Raw genomic sequence first — 20,929 nt, 5'->3', positions numbered from 1 at the left:
GGACCTTTGCCCTTGCTCAGCTGGAGGGCTTTCTGGCTGTACAGGTCCCATTGCCCAAAAATGTCCCATCGCCCAAAAATTCCCCTGTTGCCCAAGTGCGGTTGCTGTCTGTCCTGTAGTCCAGCACACAGCTGCAGGGAAAGGACAGCAATGGGTCCTCTCTTGTTTTAACAGTGGTGGGAAAGGGTCGCTTCATGTTTTGATGCAGCATATTCAGGTGGTAGTAAAACGTTAAACATGTAACATGTAGCACCGCTTTGTGCCTCTGCAGAGGAGCTACAGCCACATTTTGGGAAGGAAGGAGTAAATAAAGAGGGAATTTGAGTTCCTTGAAAATATTTGCAGTTCTTCATGTAGAAGCTGCAGTATATGAATATTGCATGAATATCAATAGCCAAATTCTTACTTAAATGTGCCTTAAAATACCTTCTCCATTTATAGTAGGAGTTACTACCCTTTTTTATATCAGTTCTTTGAACTGCTTGTCATTTTTGTTGGGGCCCTGTATTTTCTGATGGTCTCTTTATTCCTTTGACAGACTTGCTTGGAAAATAACTAGTGGAGAATCACAATCAATTTTTATTGAGGACAGAGAAAAGTTGTTCAAGGCGTAGATATTTCAGAAGCTTGTGCCTGGATTTGTGTTGATCAGGGAATTGCTATTCTCCTATGGCAGAAGAAGTTTCACTAGTGAAGGAGCACAAGTGTGGTTGTGATGGGTGACAGCTGCCTTTTTGTTTCGAGTTACTTCAGCAGTAGAGAAGGAGGAAGCCAAATGATAATACAATTCAGTAGAGGAAAAACGTGCAGAAGTAAAGGTGAGGGAAAAGTGGGAAGCGGACCAGAAAAACAGACACCTGAGATGCTGGGATGTTGTGGTTTTTTGATTATTTTTTTTTTCTTTCTCTTCTTTTAACATGGTAGCAGTCCACTACCCAAATCTGGGCAGGGAATGTTTCTGTCTAACTTACTGCATTTTCCTCAGGGAGATAGGTCTGATCAGATGGCCAAAAAACCTTTTTATGGATGTTCACCCCAGCTGCTGCAGCTGCAGCTGGCTAAGGAGGGAATGGGGCTGGGATAATCTCTCTTCCCTGAAGGCTGCTGCGGCCTCTGGGAAGTGCTGGGATGTCAGAGTGTGTGGAGGGTGTCCCAGAACAGGGATCTGGCCCCTGTGGCGCTGCGGTTCACCCACGCTTGACAGGAGCTGAAAGAAAGACTTTTTATTTTAAAGTAATAACTTTGATGTGAACACTGTTCAGTTCACTTTGAGAGCCATGAGAAGAGCCAGAAAGGTGCTTTTGGAGACACGATTAAATCGTCCTATACATAACTGCACATAACAGCATTGCTGGAAATTATTAAAATGTTAGTCTAGAAAGGAGAAATGGAAAAAACTGTTCAGATAAACTGATTTGTCTTTCTCCTTCCTCCTCTACCAGTCCAAGCAGGACTTTCATATTCTTGAGGTCTCTGTGTCTCTCTAGAACGACTTAAGTGATACTTATTGTATTCCATCTCTGTCAAGATAGTTGGTATCAGGCCTCATTCACTGATAAGGGAGCTACCCCAGGAAGCCTTGTTTGCTTAATTTCTTATCAGTTCTCTGATTAGGTTACTCCAAGTGATAACTGTTCTCCCCTGAATTTATTGCATTTCAGATTCTTGTAAGCTGCCTTCAGGTTTTCACTCCTGGGTCCTGGTGCTTGGCTAGACTGTAGTAATATAGTTTTATTTCTTCTAGCAAATCTATCAGAGACATAGGACTGGAATGTTCTAAAATAGCAGTGACGTACTCAGTGATGTGGAAAAATATGACTAGTGTCTTACAGTTTTAAGGAAACCCTCATTACATCATTGCACAAATTAATGTTTTTTTTCACATCTTAAAATTTGCATTTGGTTTTCCTTCCTCCATCTCAAAAAGGATATAGTAGGAGAAGAAAAACTAACAAGAAGGGCAGCATGTGTGATCAGAGAAATAGGAAAAAGTCTAAAGTACGTTAGTATTAATCAATCTGAAAAAGTGAAATAGCTAAGAGATGCTGTTGGAAATCCGTGACATCATGAATGGTATGCAGAAGGTGAATAAGGAATATTTTATTTGTTCACTCCTAAAATAACATTAATTAGGATGCACAGTGAAATTAATCAAGTATAAAGTACAAGAAAGGAAGCACTGCTTTATGTAGCACATCACGGTACCGTTTCCTTCCTATCATTGGCATAGGACCAGTGTGGAGGTCTTGGAGGGACTGGGGACTTCAGTGGATGCTGCTCCTCTACCCTGGGAAATCCATGATTTCTAGAAGCCGAGGGGGCTAGTCAGGGGAAAGATTTCGCTATTTACGTGCCGTCTAAGTGTTTGGTAAGACAGAGATTAATGAGTAAAATGGACTTTTGGTCCAATATGCCATTGCTGCTATTCTCTCAGGCTGCTGAGTTTGTTTCCCTGGTGTGGGAAGTGATTAGTCCTTTGGCCCCTTGTTTACTTCAGCGTTCCTGCTAGCAGTACCAGACGCCAGCCTAACTGATGGCTCGGGAACTGCTCGGCAGTTTCAGCTGTCACCGCCAGCACTGCGAAACCCTGCACTGATTTTGGCTGGCAGCAGGTTAGTCCGTAACACTGGTGTTGACGGTATTGTCTTGCAGTGGCACGTCATATGTCAGCGTGGGCAGCCCGGGCTTCTGTTGATGCTTCTTGACCTATTCGATACAGCTGTTTACATAGTTGCAGAGGTGTAATTCTCCTATCGTGTCAAGGTCTTTTGGATGATAAACTGATTGACCTCTTTGTCATACTCCTTCGATAGTTGCTTTCCAAATTATTCCTAGGTAACTCCTTTTTGTAAGGCTTCCCATAGCATTGCAAAACAAAATATGAACAGTCTGCTAGGAAACTGAGTTAGGTATAAATATATCAATAAGGGCAGAAAAATTTCCATTCCAGACCTATCTGTTTTCAATAGGCCTGTCTTTTCTTGCCTGTTCTCACTTGGCATTCTTCTTCTCGTTGCTCATTAATTTTACTAGTTTTACATAATTCTTATTTTACATGTTTCCTGAAATCACAGAGAGGTTCAGTCCACCCACTCCACCCTTTTCCTAAAAATGCAGTGTGATCAAATTTGCATTAACACCTAGTCAGTTCTCATGGTTGTACGATCCCATCTTCCATGTACGTGCAGTGCAGGAAAACTTGGGAGGCAGAACCGTCAGTCACTTCACCACTACGCAAATGTCCAAGTTCAAAAAGTAGCCAGTGGCTTTTATTTTATAGCCTGTGGAGAGGTGCAGCTCTTCCAGCTAGTTCTGTCTGAAAGAAATGTGGTTACTGAGGACTCTGTCACGCCTGCGTGTGCTCTGGGTGCCTTTGGGACTACTCCTAGAGCTAGCTGCCTTCAGATCACGTCAGAAAACATTTGGCTTTCTGAAGGAGAAATGAGAGAGGATAAGGGAACTGGAGAAATGGTATATTGTGGTGTTTTGCTTGCTTTGCCAGGCTCTCCACCCCCTCCCCTGTAACCATTCATGCAGAGCATAATTAGTGACCTTGGCCTCGCTACGTGTACAGTACAGTGAGGTTAGCAGTACCTGTCAGATTTAACGGGTTCATTGGAATTTTTTCCTCTGAAGGTCTGAATTCTTTAATTTATAATTTTAAAGCTTTATATGCACAATTAAAAATACAGACTAGTTAAGACTTCCCACTGCTCAAAGTGATATGATGTGGTTTGTAATTGCCAAAGCCTGCCAAGTAGTTAGGCTCAGTGTAAGGATGGTGCCCAGAACCCCTGCTGGTGGGATTTTAAAACCAAAAAGGGGTGGGGGGGGAACAAAAAAGTATCCAAACAAGAATTGTCAGATTTTGGTTTTAGAAGACAGGTGGGTTCACAGACTGTGACTGCTTCTTTCGGACTGTTTTCTTCATTGAAAGGGCAGTCAGGCACTGGAAGAGGCTGCCCAGGGAAGTGGTTGAGTCCCCATCCCTGGAGGTATTTAAAAGATGGGTAGATGTGGTGCTTAGGGACATGGTTTAGTGGTGGACTTGGCAGTGCTAGATTAACAGTTGGACTTAATGATCTTAAGGGTCTTTTCCAACCTAAACAATTCTATGATTCTGTGATTCTAAACAGGCTGTACAACATACATTCTGACAGGTAGATGTGAAAGAAAAGCAAACCATCTAATTGTTGGGCTTATTTAGGATTTATTAACCTTTTTTGGCAAAAGAAGGACTGTGTTATGTTCAGTCTAAATTCAGCTTGTCTTTTGAACTTTTTCTTTTACTTGTCTGTATGGTTTGGGGTTTTCAACTACGTGTATCTACCTCACTCTTCTGTATTGCACCACAGTTGTGTTGGAGACCCTACTAAACAAACAGACCCACAGTCCTGTCAGCCACGAACTAGAGCGTATTATATGCCTCCTTGCAACACAGTATTTTGGGTTATAACTTTTCACTGGGTAGTATTTTTTTATCTCCAAACTTATGCAGCCAATGCAATTAGGAGGACCTGAAAAATAGTGTATTTTACAGGGGTAGACAGAGGTGTGAGAGAGAGAAACATCCCCTCCCAGGCAGGAGGCTGTAGAGGAGAAAGTTACTGGTATTGCTAGAGTATTTTGTGGTCTTGTGCGACGGTGGTATAGTGGTTGCTGTCATGGTCAGCTCTCAGCCACCATTCCATTTTCCAAAGACAGAGCTTTGGAATGAAAATGTTTAGCTAATACCAAACATCATAAGCTCTGCAGAGAAACTGCTTTTATTGCGTATTGTTATTCCTCCCATCCACACGCAGACTTAAACTTTTTCACATTCAGCAGGTACAAAATCTCCATCTCTCTACATCTCTCTGGGCTACTTTGTTTTTATTTCCCTCCCATCCAAAGGTCTTACTGATGCACATCTGGTTAGTATGAAATAATTGTTCTTTACTGTTTCCTACTTTGTGTGCTGTTCCAGAGCTAAGCAAGAGTTAATGTATCTGAAAACTTGTCTAATTTTTCCAGCTACACCAAATGATTTATGAGAAGATGAAGTCTACCTATAAACCTTGCTTGTCTCTCTCCAGTGATGGGTCGGTGACAGCTAGGTAGTTTGCCTGCACGGATATGATAGGTAGTTCTAGTTATCCTGGAGTAATTGAAGTGGTATCTCCTGAGTAGCACAAAATAGTGTGAACTCACTCATTGTTGGCTGAGGGAGTTTCTTCAGGATTATGTCCATATCGGCAGTTGTACGTAAATAATGGATTAAGGGAACATCCACTATTTGTCCCTTCTTTGTTTGCCATATTGGCATTGTGTTTCTGGTAGTTTGATACTGTGCTTTTTCTAATGTTGTCATTACCTATTTTTCCATCCTTCACCATAGACTGCTTTGACTTTGATCAGAGGAAGATGGTGTGGCAATGATGGAAATACAGATGGTCAGAAAAAGAATGCTAATTTTAAAAGTTTTACCGTGGGTCTCCAGTCTCAAAGATGAAATGTCTGAGATCATTGCGTGATGCTCTGTTCCAGAATGCTATCAGGGAAAAGACAGCATCGTCCTGATCTTCCTTTTCCTACCTCTGTCCTTCATGCCACGTGTACTTAAATTGTGTGTGTTTAGTCCCTGCGTGCTTTCTGCCTCTATTACGTTGTGGGAAAAATGTCTTTGCGATCTGTTACGTTGCTAACCATGGTGCTTCTCATGACTGCATCCCTGGCAGACAGTGGGTGGGGTGTCCCGGCAGTAACACCTGGATGGATGTTCAGCTCTGTGCACCAGCCTGGGCTCTGGTGAGTCTCTGGTGACTGAAGGAGATGGTCTCTGACCGCGTAGCCTCTGGAAGACGCTGAGGCAGCCCCCAGCATTAATCTCGCTGTGGAAACGGGCTGGCAGAAGGGTCAGGTGCAGCACGCTTCTGAGCCCCTCCTTTCTCCTTGTGTACATTACAGTGGGGCAGGCGAGTCCTTGCCCTTCTTTTTTTACTACCTGCTTCTTGCTCTCTGGAGATAGCAAAGGTTGCAGCAAAGCCTGAATGCGAGTCAGAAGCTTTGCGCTGCCATTCCCTGTCCTTTCCTCCCTGACCTCCTTCCGGAGCTGCCGGCTAGGACCGCAGGAGCAGTCCCCCCAGGAGAGCAGCGTCTTCCCGCTCCTAGTCCTGGCTGCTGGCTTTGCTGGGCCCAGCCCTGCTGTGCCTTCTCGCCTCTCCCCATGTCTGCCAGAGGCAGCAGGACCTTTCCGAGGGGCCGGGGGCGAGCAGGCTGGGCGAGCGGGGCAGCCATGCATGGCCTCTCTGCGCCCCGGCCCCGCTCCTGGAGCTGGGGCTGCGTGCCGTCCTCGTCCCCCCCAGGTATGCGGGTCTGGGCTCGGGGTGCAGAGGGTGAGCCCTTGGGGCTGGCATCGCTTTCAGGGAGCTGGGGTTGGCTGGGCAGCAGGCGTCTTCCCTGATCTTCGGCTTTGCCTACCCTCTGCCGTGGTAAGAATTAGAAATAGCTACTCTGCTCATGCTCCTGAGAGCTCACGTGTGCCTTTCAGGTCTTGCAAGGGTTTCCGCAGGCACAAGGAGTTTTGCATACTGTAGCTGATGGAAAATGTCTTCTGAACAAGCTTCATGCTTTCTGATACTTGACTGTATACTGTATGCATGCACGTTTTGCAGGACTCTTAGCATACTTGTACCCTCAGAGTTTAAAATGGTATTTAAATATGATGTACTGGTGGTGAAGTGGTGATTAACCAGTCTTTGTTGTGGTCCTACTGATGCAGTATCAGTGCGTACGTTCATCTGCTGGTTTCTGCATCGGCCTTGACAGCAGCTCATCACACAAAGTACTTGTATCCAACAGCTGAATTGTGTAGGAATCACGGCGGAAAACATGGGAGCAGTTCTGTATTGATATGGTATCACGTATACATTACTCTTGCAGAGTTCCTGAATGATTACTAAACCTGCTGTACTTGATGAAGTTTTGCTTGCCTTACAATGCAATTCTAAGGCCTAATAGATATTTTTGATGTGCCCTCTTGTTCCTGTTCATAGCTGCAATTCTGCACATCCTGTAGATCTCTTTCAAAACGTGTTGATAGGCAACCATCTTGAAAGTCAATTACTTGAATATTTTTTTTTCTTTTTAGATGACAATCAAAACAAAACCAATGAAAAGAAAGAGAAAAAAATGGTTTCTCAGAAACCCCATGGTACCATAGAATACACTGTAAGTATTGGTGTGTGCTTTGTTCATGTCTGCTTTTTGAAAATGAAGTTGTTGAGGTTGAGAGGGAGCCAGTGGCACAAAACTGAAAGCACTAAGGGAATACTGGCTGCAGTTCGTACCTATCTCAATAGGGATTGCTCCAAATATCATTGTGTGGGAAGGGCGAGGCTCATGTCCCGAACCGCTGTTCAACCCAGGTCCTCTGCCTCTTCTCACAGGTGCTGGTCCTATTTTTACTTTGGCACCATGGCTCTCTAGTGGTTGGTTTTGTTATTCTGAAAAATACTTCCATTCCACAGTGCTGATTATGTCGTCAAGTGGTTGGCCTGTGCTTGGTCCTGAGATGATGCGAGACCTCTTTAAGCTGGAGCAGGGTGGCAGTGTGCTGCTGCGGCAGCTCGGAGGACTGCCTCTGCCCGGAAGGTCTCTGTGTGAGCCGGCCGGGTCGCTGAACCTCACTCTCCATCACACAGAGTGAGTGTGCAAGACAAGTGTCCCAGCTGGGAACAGCACAAATGCCTGACGTGCTGCGACTGTGAAGGTGTAATGAACTTTCCAGTGTGTGTCCTTTCCCCACTTGCCAGACCAGTTCTAAATAAGGTGGTGCTGCTGTAAAGTTTTATGAGAAAAGGAGAGGGACGTCTGTAACACCTCTGTTTTGTCTACTGTATAGTATGAGAGGATATATTTTTTTTCTTTTTATTGATAGTGGCTTATCACGTAAGCTATTAAACAGAGGGTGTGTTGAGATCATCAAATCTATTCCCTGCAAACAGTCTGTTAGATGGTTTTAGTTCAGCTGGTGTGCTGAATGTGTTCACTATGGTATCTTAAGCTTCAACTCTTTTTTCAGGCTGGAAATCAGGACACCATAAACAGCATAGCATTGAAGTTTAACATCACCCCAAACAAGCTTGTGGAGCTCAATAAGCTTTTCACGCAGACAATTGTGCCAGGCCAGGTAAATCTTTTATGTTTTTTTTATACCTGAAACCTGATGATTTGCTATGTATTTAAAAGCTTTTTACTACTTTCACATATATTTTAGATACTTGGATACACAGATAATGAACAGTAATTTAAATGCTTCAAAGGGGAACTCAGTAGATCATTACCTGGAGTTCAGGGGCGGGGGGGTAGGGGGCTTTGTAATTGCCATATCTGACTTCTGTTATTTATTTGGTGTCAGTAAAGCTTAAAGATGACTCTGAAGCTCAAGAGGGTAATGTAGCTGTTGCAAGAGAGTAGAATTACTGGAAAACCTAGATAAATGCTATATATAATACATTAAAGAATTAGAGAGTTAGATACAGTAATTTAAGTGGCTATTTGCCATCATGTTGGGGATGAGTCAGTCTCCTGTAAGATGAGAAATGAATGGAGACAGACTGGTTTTGAGAGAGTCAAGTAATGGAAATGCAAATATGAAGTCTTAACACCTGGTTCGCGAAGAGCAGATCTCTACTTCTGCGTCATGGACATGAAGAGATTGAAATGTCCTGGTTTGCAGATGGGGAAACTGAGGCACAAAGAGATGGTGTGACTTGCCTAAGAATACCCAGCAGACAAAAGCTGGGATGAGCAGAATGGTTTTATTTTTCTGAACATTTTTAGTTTAAAACTAAACTGTGAACATTTTTTTAGCTTTAGAAGTATCTTTCTTTGCTCTGACACTTGCAACAAATGACTCTTTTTATTTGGGGTGGAGGTCCAAAGCTGTACTGCAATTTTAGTACTGCTGTACTAAAAATCTGGGATGTTCACTATGAGGGAATGTGAAAATTCAAACAAAGCATTGTATTTTTATATACATTTATATTAGTGTAATTTTTTTTTCTTTTAAATGTAGTATATGATGATACAATGCTGGTTCATATAAAGAATTTTTTCTTAAATTTGGAGATGCAAGTATATTTTTGGAAACAGACAATCTATCGCGAAGTGTTATAAACTTCTAGCAATACAAATTCACCATCTTCGGCAATGGCCTTCTCTTTGAATCAGAGTTTGCTGTTACAAGTTAATGACTGTTAACAGTCGTTTTACAGTTACTTGTTTTGTAGTTGCGATAGTTGCAAGACAATCTGGGACTGTAACTTTGGGGAAGAAAAAGGAGGTTTTCATTCTGTGGAAAATGTTTTATTTTCTTGACTGTGCTGCAATACAAAAGGTAGAGCTAGATCCTGTAATTAATTAGACGTGCATGTCCTCTGCCATCACCACCTATGAAGAAGGATTCTAGAATGAGTAGTTGTTAAGGAGTGCATTGCAATCACAAGTGATGAATATTGGGTTGTCTTTCTAGTTGAACGTAGTATTTATAGTGAATAACTTTTTGAAGCTTGTGTCTTACTGTTTTGACATACGTGTTCGTATTTAGATTCTCTTTGTGCCAGAAACAAGCGCCGCAAGGCTGTCTTCTTTCAGTCCTGGTGCTCCCGTTTCTCCTTCATCATCAGATGCTGAATATGATAAACTCCCTGTAAGTCAAATGTTGGTTCACTGGTCTTAAACTCACAAAATAATTTCTGATTCTGAAGCTGAGATTCAAGGCTGTGTAAATAGCATTTTTTGAGGTTACAGTTCAGACCTTGTGTTTAGTGTAGAGTAACACTAATTTTAATTTGCTGTACTACAAAGTTTACCATCTCTTTAAAATATTCCAAATAAAGGGAATTCTATCTGAGCGTAGAAACCCAGTACAAGTTCAGTTGGGCCCAGAGTTGGGCAGTTGAAAATGGTGTAGTGTATACTTTTTAAAGAACAGAAAGTTAAATATGAAGAATTACTTCGTGTTTCACCCTGGAGATTTCTATGCTGCTCTGCAGTCCAGAGCCTTGATCCTGCATTGGGATCCTTAAGCACGGAGGCTGTTGGTTTAGTCTGAGCAGTCAGTTTCTTTCTAGTTAAGCATATTATGGTGGTACCCATATATAGACTTGACTTATATAGGCAAGACTGCTGGATTTAATCTTTGTGAAATGCCTTGGCATAGCTGATCTTTCGTTTTCCTTAGAAGGGTGATTGGCCATGATGATTTTAGATAGTAGCTTTAGGGAGTTTAGCTGTCCAGCTGCTGATGTTAAAGCAATTAGACATTTCAAATCCATAACTAATGAAAAGGAAAGTGGAGAGAAGCCTGGAGTGAATAACTGTGTTTAATCTTAGTCTTACACCTTTGTGCCACCTGCATGGGGAATCACACCAGTGCACTGTGTGCAGAGGTCTTTGATGTAGATGAGGTGGCAGGACTGGCCCTCTCTTAATGAGAGTACCTCATTGAAATTCAGTGAGCTAACTTGCCTTGACATTTTTAATTTCTGCCTGTTATTTGCATGGAGGTTTTTCTGTAATGTTACGAGGTTTTTCTTCCATACAGGATGCTGTGGGAAGTGTACATACATACGTGCATGCATACATGACCACCACTGTTCTTCCTTAAGCAAAAGGGAAATATTTGGTTGAACCTGGCCTTTTAGTTGCACAAAATCTAGAAGTACGTGATTCTGGCCCTGTTGCTCTGCACTGAACTTTTTCTTTTTTAAGGATGCTGATTTGGCAAGAAGGGCCTTCAAACCAGTTGAGAGAGTCCTGTCCTCTACTTCAGAAGAGGACGAGCCTGTGGTTGTAAAATTTTTAAAAATGAATTGTCGTTACTTCACAGATGGTAAGGTAGGTGGAACCTGGCTGCTGGGCATTGTTTGAGATTGTTTAAAAGCAAAATCTGTTTGGATAAGTGAGAGATGAATACTGGGGGAGTCAAACGTGCTCCATGTTTGTAAAGAATGTAAATGTTATGGTGGCTTTGTCTATCACTGCTGCGTTTATTGGTACCGTGGTAATATGCTGTATCATTTTGTTCTTTCAGTTGTTTAATCTATGATAATTGCTTTATGAAAGAATAGCTCTTCTACCCATCTTCATTCCCTTACCACATCTTACCAGAATTATCTGTTTAACAGTGTATTGCTAGATACACAGAGAAAACTGCACTTTAGAGTTATGACATGTCAGGATTAGTTGTCCAGTTCCATCAAATTGTGCAACAGCTTTATAAAACGAGCACATGCCTATGTATTTCATTTATGACTTTAAGCTAATTTTTAACTGTTTTCAGAGCAGTGTTTCCAAATATGTCCATGTTGCTTCTGCACTTGCTAATGAATGTCATGCAAACCCTAATAAAAAGATAAATATTGCATGATACAACCTTTTCTTTCTTTTTCTTTCAAGCGTTCTTGTAACGTACGTGTTCCCACTGGGACTGCAACCCTAGATTTTACAGCAGCTGTTTTAGAAGCAAAGCACAAAGCTCGGGCAGTATTTTAACCCTCTTTTCTTCTCAAGGTTGCAAGACACTGTCTTCTTGAACTGTCTACTTTGATATATCTACTCTTGTTGACTCTGGTTTCAGTTAGATATCTGCGTGTTTGGGTTTTCAAGTTCTCTGGAATTTATAACACTGGCGATGCTAACCATTGTAGTTTAAACATATTTTTCCCTTAGTCCTGACTTTTGTAAGATAGATGTGTTTACACCTACAGTTTTTGGCTTCTTTTTGCATCGAGTGGATGTAGACTGTACTTAACTACTCTGCAATTTTTCAGTCTGCTATTTTGTAGAAGGTAATAGAGGGCTACTTGATGTCTCGCATCCAAATCAGGGCAATACTGTCGCTTTGTTTTGTGATGCTTGCTAGGTGCAGAGGATACAGTTTGCCAATTTTATGGCTGCAGCACTGAAAAAGTAATTTGGAGTCAGAACAATCAAAGGGGGGACGACTTCTCTGCCAGTGTAGCTAAAATCCCTTGTTGCCTTGCTTCCGGCAGTGGCTGGGTGGGAAGTACAGCCTACTGATGTATTGCTCTTCAGGCTAAATAGAGTTACATACCTGTAGGAGAAGCCTTTGCACTTGATATTGATTCTTTCATCCAAACACAAACCAGGCATGTGTACGTGAGTCGTACAGAAGCAGCAAATGGGAAATACGTACAGACTTTGCTTTACGAAGGAGCAGGCACACATGTACTCGCTTGTCAGTGCCAAGCCATCAGCTTGGCATCTCTCTGATTTAAAAAAAAAAAAAACAAATCAAGCCCGTGGTCATCTGCCTGCCTGTTTGTTAGCCTTCCTTGGCTTGCCTTGCAGATGACCTTGGATAATTAATAGTATCTACAGTGTAGGTCATTGCTGGTGATCTGTGGCTCCGGTTTGCCAGATGTCATGATTTACGCACAGCTTCTGAGTTGATCTGGTGAATTTTGTAGCTTGTCTGGAAGAGAGAGTGCAGGAGCAAGACATTGGAAATCTCCTTTTTAAACCTTGAAAAATGGTCAGTTGCCATAGCTTGAATGTTGAATAATGGCTGATGCAGCCTCTTATCGAATCCATGGCTAGAGCACTTATTGAAGAATTAAATGTGTCTTCTACAGCTGTGCAAAATGTGCTTGGATCAGTGGTAGAAGCTGCTTCTAGATCAGGGAGAAACTGTTTCATGTCAGGTCCCTGTATGTAGAAGCTTTTTGCACATACCTCTGGGAGAGTAGATCGAGGGGAGCTGTAATGTAGCTTAGCATAGTAACTTTGACATTTCCATGAGTAAGACAGCCTTCAGATATGCTGGTTGCATATAAATTCATGTATCGTATGAAGGTGGCTGCATCTAAAATAAAACGGTACTTTTTTTTTTTAAATCCACTAGCCTATTTTGTCTGAGATCAATTAACAATCTACGGTTTTAGCTTGTAGCAGCCAGCACTGAAAGTTAAATAGTTCAGATGTTTTTCCTTATCAGCCAGGAATGTGGATGTCACAAAGCAATCTCTTTCTTTACTCTCCTTACAACGTCTTACTTGATGCAACTGGAAACCAAAATGTTTTGTTAGCAAACTTAGCATGACGGGATATAAAGAGTCAGGAGAGAATTTTTTCCTCTTAGGATAGTATTCTAAAATCCAATACCAAATGATAAGTGAATTACATGTAATGTGCTAATTCTTCCTTCTCCTATTTTAGGGCGTAGTTGGAGGAGTCATGATAGTAACTCCGAACAATATCATGTTTGACCCACATAAGTCTGATCCTCTGGTAATTGAGAATGGCTGTGAAGAATATGGGCTCATCTGCCCCATGGAGGAGGTGGTCTCAATAGCTCTCTACAATGACATCTCTCACATGAAGATTAAAGATGCATTGCCATCGTAAGGAGTGTTCTTCCCTGAACTTACATTTACAGATTTTCAGTAAGGGTCATGGAAAAGGAGGGGGGGGGGGGGTGAGTGGAGGGGAAGAGTTTTAATGCAGCAGAATAAAACAAATCAGGGAAGGAAAGTGCCAGCAAAGGAATGAGTCACTTGTATTGTTCTTCTGCTTTCTTTTTAGAACACTTCAGTGTCAGTATAGAGAAATGGGTCATGAATATGAGAACCAAAGTGCAAAGGAAACGAGTAAAAATCAGTAATTAAAACCATTGGTGGCATGCCACGTTTGGGTTCTTGCACTGACCCGTCTCTGGGGTTATTTCAGTGGAAGTGAAGAGGGTTAGATTTGGACCATTTGTTGTGTTACCAGGACTGTTCTGAGAGGAGTATTTAAAACTTTTGAAGACAACAGCACCTTAACCGCCGTCTTCAGTACTTACAGAAATACCACTCTGTGGAATGCTTCCACTTCAGAACCAGAAATTCATTGCTAGTTTGCATTTATAATACATAACAGGCTTCCTGGGGTGGGCTACTTTCATTTATGCATAGTCTAGGCACTGCTTATGTATGTATTCTAAGCAAGGTTTTGTCTTTATAGGCAACACCTGTTTGATCAGTGAAATTCATCTACTTCTCTCATTTTCTCATTTCAAGAAAAACTTTCCAGATATTTGTGTTATGCTCATGACTGGAGTGTCTAGTAACTTAATAACTTTTAAGTGATGAGAATCTCGTATTCTTGTTCACCTCATACTTTTTAGCAGTAGTGAAGAACTCAAGTTGTATGCTGTTAAGTTCTTAAGAATTTTCCATTTTGAAATGTTTTGCGAGTTCTTTAAGAACTTTAAAAAGAAATCTTTGGGGAAGTCTGCATGCAAACAGTACATTTGAGTAATGGCGAAAAATAAAAGGAAAAAAACCCAACTCTGTTGCCTGTTACTGTTTTGCAGTAAACATGTTCAAACAGGGTACGGCTTATCTCTGGTTTCCTTTCTTCTCAAAAATCTATTTGTACTGACTAGGAAAACATGGATGGTCGTAGAGGTTGACTCTTTGCCAGGTGTGAGAAATAACAATATGATATGAATGAAATTCCAGCAGCTAAATACATGTCCTGTGGTTTTTTGGTTACTGAACTTCTGATGACTTGCACATTGTTATTACATGTATACCATTTCTTCACCCATGTGGCATACTCTGCCAAGTGGTTTACTCATTTTATTTCGGTATTATCCTTTCCGCATTTTTCTTCATTTTCTTTAAAGTCACTTGTTTCCACTGACTTATGTTTATTTTGGAGAAAGTAATTTTTCATTGAGTTTCAGAGCTTAAGTTAAGTTGGTATATTTATTTTTTCTTTTCCGTTTTTTTTTCTGTTTCCATTTTGCTTTTAACATCCTGTGTACATCCATCATTTTCCCTGACAGTGACATACCAAAGGATCTTTGTCCTCTGTACAGGCCAGGAGAATGGGAAGACCTGTCCTCTGAGAAAGATATCAATCCTTTCAGCAAATTCAAATCCCTTAGCAAGGAAAAGAGGCAGCAGAATGGAGATCCATCCATTGCTCTGGGTGCCAAACAGATAAAGCCTTCAGATAAGGAAAAATCTGCTGATTTTGAGGTTCTTCAGTCATCTGAGAGCACAGGCTCAATCAAGTCAAAGTCACTGGAGCTTCCCAACAACATCACTGCCACTGATCATTTGGCAAAGTTTGCTGCGGATCCATGTGCCAAGGAGCCTTCTGGGGAAAAAAATGCTTCAGACATCAAAACCAAAGAAAAATCCCTTTTGGGAGAAGGAGAGGATGACTTCATTGAGCTGGAAAAGACGTCATCTTGTATGGATAGAGGGTTGGACAGGAAAATCTCAGTAATGGAAGGCTTGCTGACTGACCCCAAGGAGTTGGGGAGAACTAAGCAGCAGGTAACCAAACCCACTACAGAAGTCCAGGAGCACTTGACAGTTGATTCCTTGGAAAAAAAGGACAGTGTTGAACCTAAAGCTGACTTAGACTTAGACCTGTGTGAAAAGCAAGATGTTTTTCCAGAAGTAAACAAATGTGTCAGTTCCCCAACAGGTAAGGTGGAGACTGCATTGGACACTAAGAAAGAGCTAGAGAAAGATAAACTTATTGAATTTTACCTCAATAAAGATGGGAATGGGTCTCAGTCATCTGAAGACTTACACAAGGCTGAAATCCAGAAAGGTGAAAACAATAAAGCAATTGGTATAGACCTTACACTTAGCTGTTCAAAGTCCCACGCTAATGAAGTCCATACAGTTAAAAGTATGGAGCTTGATTCCTGCTGTGTTGAAAGGAAAGCACCTTCATTAGAAATCAGCTCAGCAGCAGCAGAGGAAAAGGATCTGAAAGAGTCTGTGGACTCTTCATTAGTACCAGCTGTAGACAAGACCTCTCAAGAAACACAGTTAGACAATCAATCAGAAATCAGACTGTGGCTGCTGCAGAAAATTCAAGTGCCAATTGAAGGTAGGTCTCTCGTTATCCTTGTTTCCTCTGAGACTTGGACAGCATTATGACGGTAACCTTTGAATTGATAGCTTTCTGCTCTAAATTTCCTCTTTCTGTAATATCTGGTCTTTTTTTGGTTTCACTCTTGTATATTATATTTTTATATTATCTGCTATTTAGAAGAAAAAAATACCTTCAAATTCCCTAAGCTTCTAGTTTGATAAGTAGCTTGTGTGCTCTTTCCATATTCAGTGATCACTGTTTACATAATCTTCACCTCTGTTTACTGGCTTTAAGAAGGACAGTGAAATGTCACCCAGTTGCAGTACTGACAGGGACGCTTCATGGCCTAGAAATTGTCGCTCTGTACTGGTAACTTCTGTTGCTTCAGTGAAATCTGTCAGTGTATTTCTGATAGTATCTGAAGTAGTAGAAGTGCACTGCTGTAAAGGGGGTACCGAAGTATTCTTGACACAATTTTCATCTGTCTAGTGTCTTTCATGCTATGGAAACCCTTAAAGAAGTATAAATAGGAATGTATGTAGAGTCTTACTGACTGATCATTTTGTCCTGATTGGTCATTCGATTATTATAAATAAAATTCAGGCTGTTACTGGAAAGCATATAACAAAATGAAATCTCAGTTTAGATCGCATGTACACATATTACTATTTCTACTACAGCCCAGTGCCTCTAAGCACTAGTCCATCCTGGAGCACTGATGCTCCTCTCTTGGTAGTTTAATGAATCAGCGGACGTACCCTTGATTCATATCAGGTGGGGGGGGATGATTAGAGTGGAAGTCTTTATTTTAAAAACAGTGGTTCTTAAAGTGATTTTTCCTTTTTTTTGGAAGGATTTACATCTCACTAGTTGTATTTGGCAATTGTTCTCATTGGGAGAGAAAAAAAAACGGCTGTATGTGTACTCCTAAAATGAATGAAGCAACTTCAGTGTGATTGAGGCTCTAGTTCAATAAGCAATTTTTTTGTCGCACTAGCAGTTTAATGAACTTAAATGGCTCTTATGCTTGACCCTGTCTTGGGCTGACAAAAGGTGTTTGGCTGGCTGGCTGACCATCAGAGTTGAGAAGCTGATGGGGCTGTGTGTGTCTGTGTGTGTGTGTGCACAGGGTTACCCTTCGACTGGATGGGTTTCCTGGACCCAGTCAAACACTGTCCCCTTTACTTGCCTGCTTCATGTTCCAGTTGGCACCCAGCCCGATCACCTTACTGATTTGTTTTACAGGGCTATTCTGTATATAGCTGTATAGCTGAGGGGAATACAGGCTGTGATGAAATGGGAATAAATGACCACAGTTTAGAATGAACAAGAATTTATTAAACCAGTTTTGCTATTGAATGACACGTCAGGTTTAATTCTGTGTATGGTGCCTCTGAGTATTCCACACAGTGGTGTTCCCCAGGGCTCAGTCCTGGGGCCAGTCCTGTTCAGTATCTTCATTAATGATCTGGATGAGGGGATCGAGTGCACCCTCAGTAAGTTCGCAGATGAGACCAAGTTGGGTGGAAGTGTTGATCTGCTGGAGGGTAGGAAGGCCCTGCAGAGGGACCTGGACAGGCTGGACTCGGCACTGGTGAGGCCACACCTCGAGTACTGTGTTCAGTTCATTTGGGCCCCTCACTACAAGAAGGACATCGAAGTGCTGGAGCGTGTCCAAAGAAGTGCAACAAAGCTGGTGAAGGGTCTAGAGAACAAGTCTTACGAGGAGAGGCTGAGGGAACTGAGGTTGTTTAGTCTGGAGAAGAGGAGGCTGAGGGGAGGCCTTATCGCTGTCTACAACTACCTGAAAGGAGCCTCTTCTCCCTAGTAACAAGTGATAGGACGAGAGGAAACGGCCTCAAGCTGCGCCAGGGGAAGTTTAGGTTAGACATTAGGAAAAACTTCTTCACCGAGAGGGTGGTCAAGCATTGGAACAGGCTGCCCAGGGAAGTGGTTGAGTCTCCATCCCTGGAGGTATTTAAAGAATGGATAGATACGGTGCTTGAAGACATGGTATAGATGGACTTGGCAGTGATAGGTTGACGGTTGGACTCGATGATCTTAAGGGTCTTTTCCAACCTTGACGATGATTCTATGATTCCTTTGCACGAGATTATTAATCTTTGTGACAATGTTTTATCAGCTGCAGTATTTGTGCATTCCTGTAAGCAGCCCATTTCTTTTGTCTCTCATTCAGATATGCTTCCTTCAAAAGAGGAGAAGAGCAAGACTCCTCCAATGTTTCTGTGCATTAAAGTAGGCAAGCCCATGAGAAAGTCTTTTGCGTCTCAGAGCACCACCATGTCTCAACAGTACAGTAAAAAGATAAAGCAACCAGAGTACTGGTTTGCTGTTCCTCGGGAAAGGTAAGCTGCAGTGCATAGCACGAAAACATGTTTGTCTCTTACTTTTTAAAATGTGTAGTGCTTTCTAGAGTTGAATCTGACTTTCCCTACGTGGTCCAAGGTGTGAAATGTAGCAAGGATGCTGAGATGAGGAGGGGGGTGCCCTTGTTTCATTGCATGCCAGAGAGATGAAGCAGTGTGTGTTGCTGGTGTAATATGACTCCCAGTGGGAAGGAAGCCTCCTTCAGGTGCCACTTCAAAGATGAAAAGAGGGATATACCTGCAGCTAACGTGATAAAAGCACTAGGGGACGACTGGGTTTCAGCTGTAGTCTAGAAAGTGAGGGAAAGGGGAAAAGGGAAGCAGTGGCAAGAGAGGCAAGGAATCCACTGAGGTGCCAGTGCTAAAAACCAGGCATTTCACATGAGCGAAGGGCATGATGTGGAAAATGGAGACACTCCTAACGGAATGGGTGTGGCTATTTCTGCTTTCAGGCCCATTAAGAAACATCCTTTCCTTCACAATAAAATCCATTTAAATGTTTTATGTGCCTGTAGGTGTGTATGTATGCATAAATAGTACTATAGCACCAAAAAAAAAAAGTGTAGGCCTGTGATTTTCAGATCACCCAAGAATTTTCACTGGCTGTGAGGACTCAAATCCATGGTCCTTCTCTTGCTAGAGGGCAGCTAGAGCAACTCTCTGGTCTGTTGATGAACCAAAAGAGGGAAATCGGTGATCACACTTCTGGTGAATTAGATACCAGGAAGGAAGAATCTGAACTCGCGATCAATCTCAGAGGTGTTTTCAAGATGCAGTCAATTTTTTCTTTTTTTTTTTTTTTAAATAATTTTTCAGAATATTTGATTTTATTTTCAGATTTGTAGCATGTGTGTTGACTTAAGTGTTAATTTATTGTATTTTAGAAATGAGCGTTTGGAGCAGACCAGTAGTGTGGAAGTTGCTGACCCAGGGGAGGAGAGGGAGAGATTTAAGCCAGCTGGAATGTGGCCATTGGGAGTGTAGCTGAAGATAGCTTTTGGTTTGCTTGCTATCTGCTGAACCCAGTCCTTGGCTCCTTAGGGACTGCAAAAGGACACGTTCAGAAGATTCTAGGTTGAAGTGTGAGTAAATACTTAAAGGGGTTGGAGTGATGGTGTAATATAACACAAGGTCAGTTATTGCTTTGGGGATAGTGTTTCTAATGTTGAATAAAGCTACTGAGCTGAACTGAGGTCTCTTGATAGTTGCTCTGTGCAACAGGTAAATCTATTAAGCTTCTCAGCACAGACTTGGAAAACAGCTTCTTTACTTGTCGTTTTATGAGCAGTAATTTTCCGATTAGTGAGGGGACCTAATCCATATATAAACTGAAGTGTTGACATCTGGTTTATACTTAAGTTTTTAGAATGAGGAAAAAGTAATTTCTGCAGTGAGCTGTTGCAGCAGCATTTGGCTGTGCTGGCTGACAGGCCAGATCTTTGCTGTCGGGGCTGCTGTTCAGATCTTGATCAAAATTAGTGGTGAATGTAGTATAAGACTGGGTCGTTTTGGTGCTATTCATGCATGCGTGTTTTAACACCACAGAGGTGCGTACAAGATCATGCAGAACTTGGGGCAAAAATTAAATGCGAGACCCACTCCTTCGTATTAATGCAAGACATGTCTTTGCCTAACAAGTCGGTGTTCTCTCCAAACTCTCGTATGCCTTCCCAAACCGAAATGCATTGCTTCCTACTTGCTGGTGATATTCTTGCACCAGTATTGCATAGTATATAATTATCAGTGGTATTCAGTTATCTTGAGTGCCAGGGACAGTAGGCCACTTGGGGTAACTTCGCAATTTATTTTTCATGCAATGTATCAAAATAATTTACTAAGTGTAAAGACATTTGGAATGCAATTTATATTCACGTATGAAAATATCAAGAATACCACTCTCATCTCATTGATCATAAAGCAGCATAAATAAAATGCTCTGTCCAGTGCAGTAACAGTAGCTTGTGCAGCATGTTAATGTTTCATAGTAATTAAAAAAAAAAAAACCACCACCAAAAAAAAACAAACCTGGATTGAGATTGTGAAGAAATTGGAGTGCATGTCTATAATCATTGTGTAAATTAAATCTTCCTCTGATTTGTATTTAATTGTATTTTTCCATGGTCTGTTAGTGTTTGCTGTTAAAACAGCTTCTGTCATCAATTGCGAAAACAGCTCCATTTTCAGCCTGAGCCCCGTAGCCTGCGGCTCCTAGCAGAGCTGCTTATCCATCTGCAGACTGCTGCTGCTTTCCTGGCCTTGGCAGGCTGTGGGAAAGCTGCACTGGGGGGTAAACATGCTTACCTCTTAAAATTTTTAATTTTTTTTCCTTTTTTTTCTTTTTAGTGGAAGCCTTGGGAAACGCTATTAATACAGAGAGAAGACTGTTGGGCTGATATTCTTTATAAAGGCTGTCAAGAAGTCTTAAGTCTTGTTTGCCTTTTGCAGCTGTTGTAGGTTTTCTCTCTTCCTACGTGACCTCCTGGGTGCTGAGAGTGTCCTGGCGTGCCTCGCCCCGTGACCCACGCAGCGCGGCTGAGTTAATGAGTGACGATAGGGCTGCTTTGCGCTGCCCCCTTGATCACAGTGGTGCTCGCCTTGACACGTAGCAGGGGAGATGGACATCTGGAGTTGCCTTATATGCAGATTACTAC

At 41.9% G+C, this 20,929-nt stretch overlaps 1 protein-coding gene across 11 annotated transcripts in view; it reads left to right on the top strand.

Moving 5' to 3' along the window:
- NCOA7 (nuclear receptor coactivator 7) overlaps positions 1 to 20,929 on the top strand; it is a 98,282-nt gene that overhangs the window by 61,126 nt on the left and 16,227 nt on the right. For 9 of the 11 annotated variants that reach the window (XM_087773616.1, XM_087773614.1, XM_087773618.1 and 6 more), the window contains 7 exons: positions 7,130 to 7,209; positions 8,063 to 8,170; positions 9,590 to 9,691; positions 10,756 to 10,881; positions 13,225 to 13,409; positions 14,840 to 15,906; positions 18,089 to 18,257. In XM_087773616.1, the coding sequence (XP_087629742.1) occupies positions 7,130 to 7,209; positions 8,063 to 8,170; positions 9,590 to 9,691; positions 10,756 to 10,881; positions 13,225 to 13,409; positions 14,840 to 15,906; positions 18,089 to 18,257 (1,837 nt within the window). The remainder of the gene's footprint in view (positions 1 to 7,129; positions 7,210 to 8,062; positions 8,171 to 9,589; positions 9,692 to 10,755; positions 10,882 to 13,224; positions 13,410 to 14,839; positions 15,907 to 18,088; positions 18,258 to 20,929) is intronic. The other 2 variants (XM_087773609.1, XM_087773619.1) reach the window with 2 other exon arrangements.

Source organism: Nipponia nippon, unplaced genomic scaffold (assembly GCF_047370975.1).
Source record: "Nipponia nippon isolate SJK-2023a ecotype South Korea unplaced genomic scaffold, ASM4737097v1 scaffold_4, whole genome shotgun sequence".
NCBI lineage: Eukaryota > Metazoa > Chordata > Aves > Pelecaniformes > Threskiornithidae > Nipponia > Nipponia nippon.
This window is presented reverse-complemented; position numbering and strand designations above follow the sequence as displayed.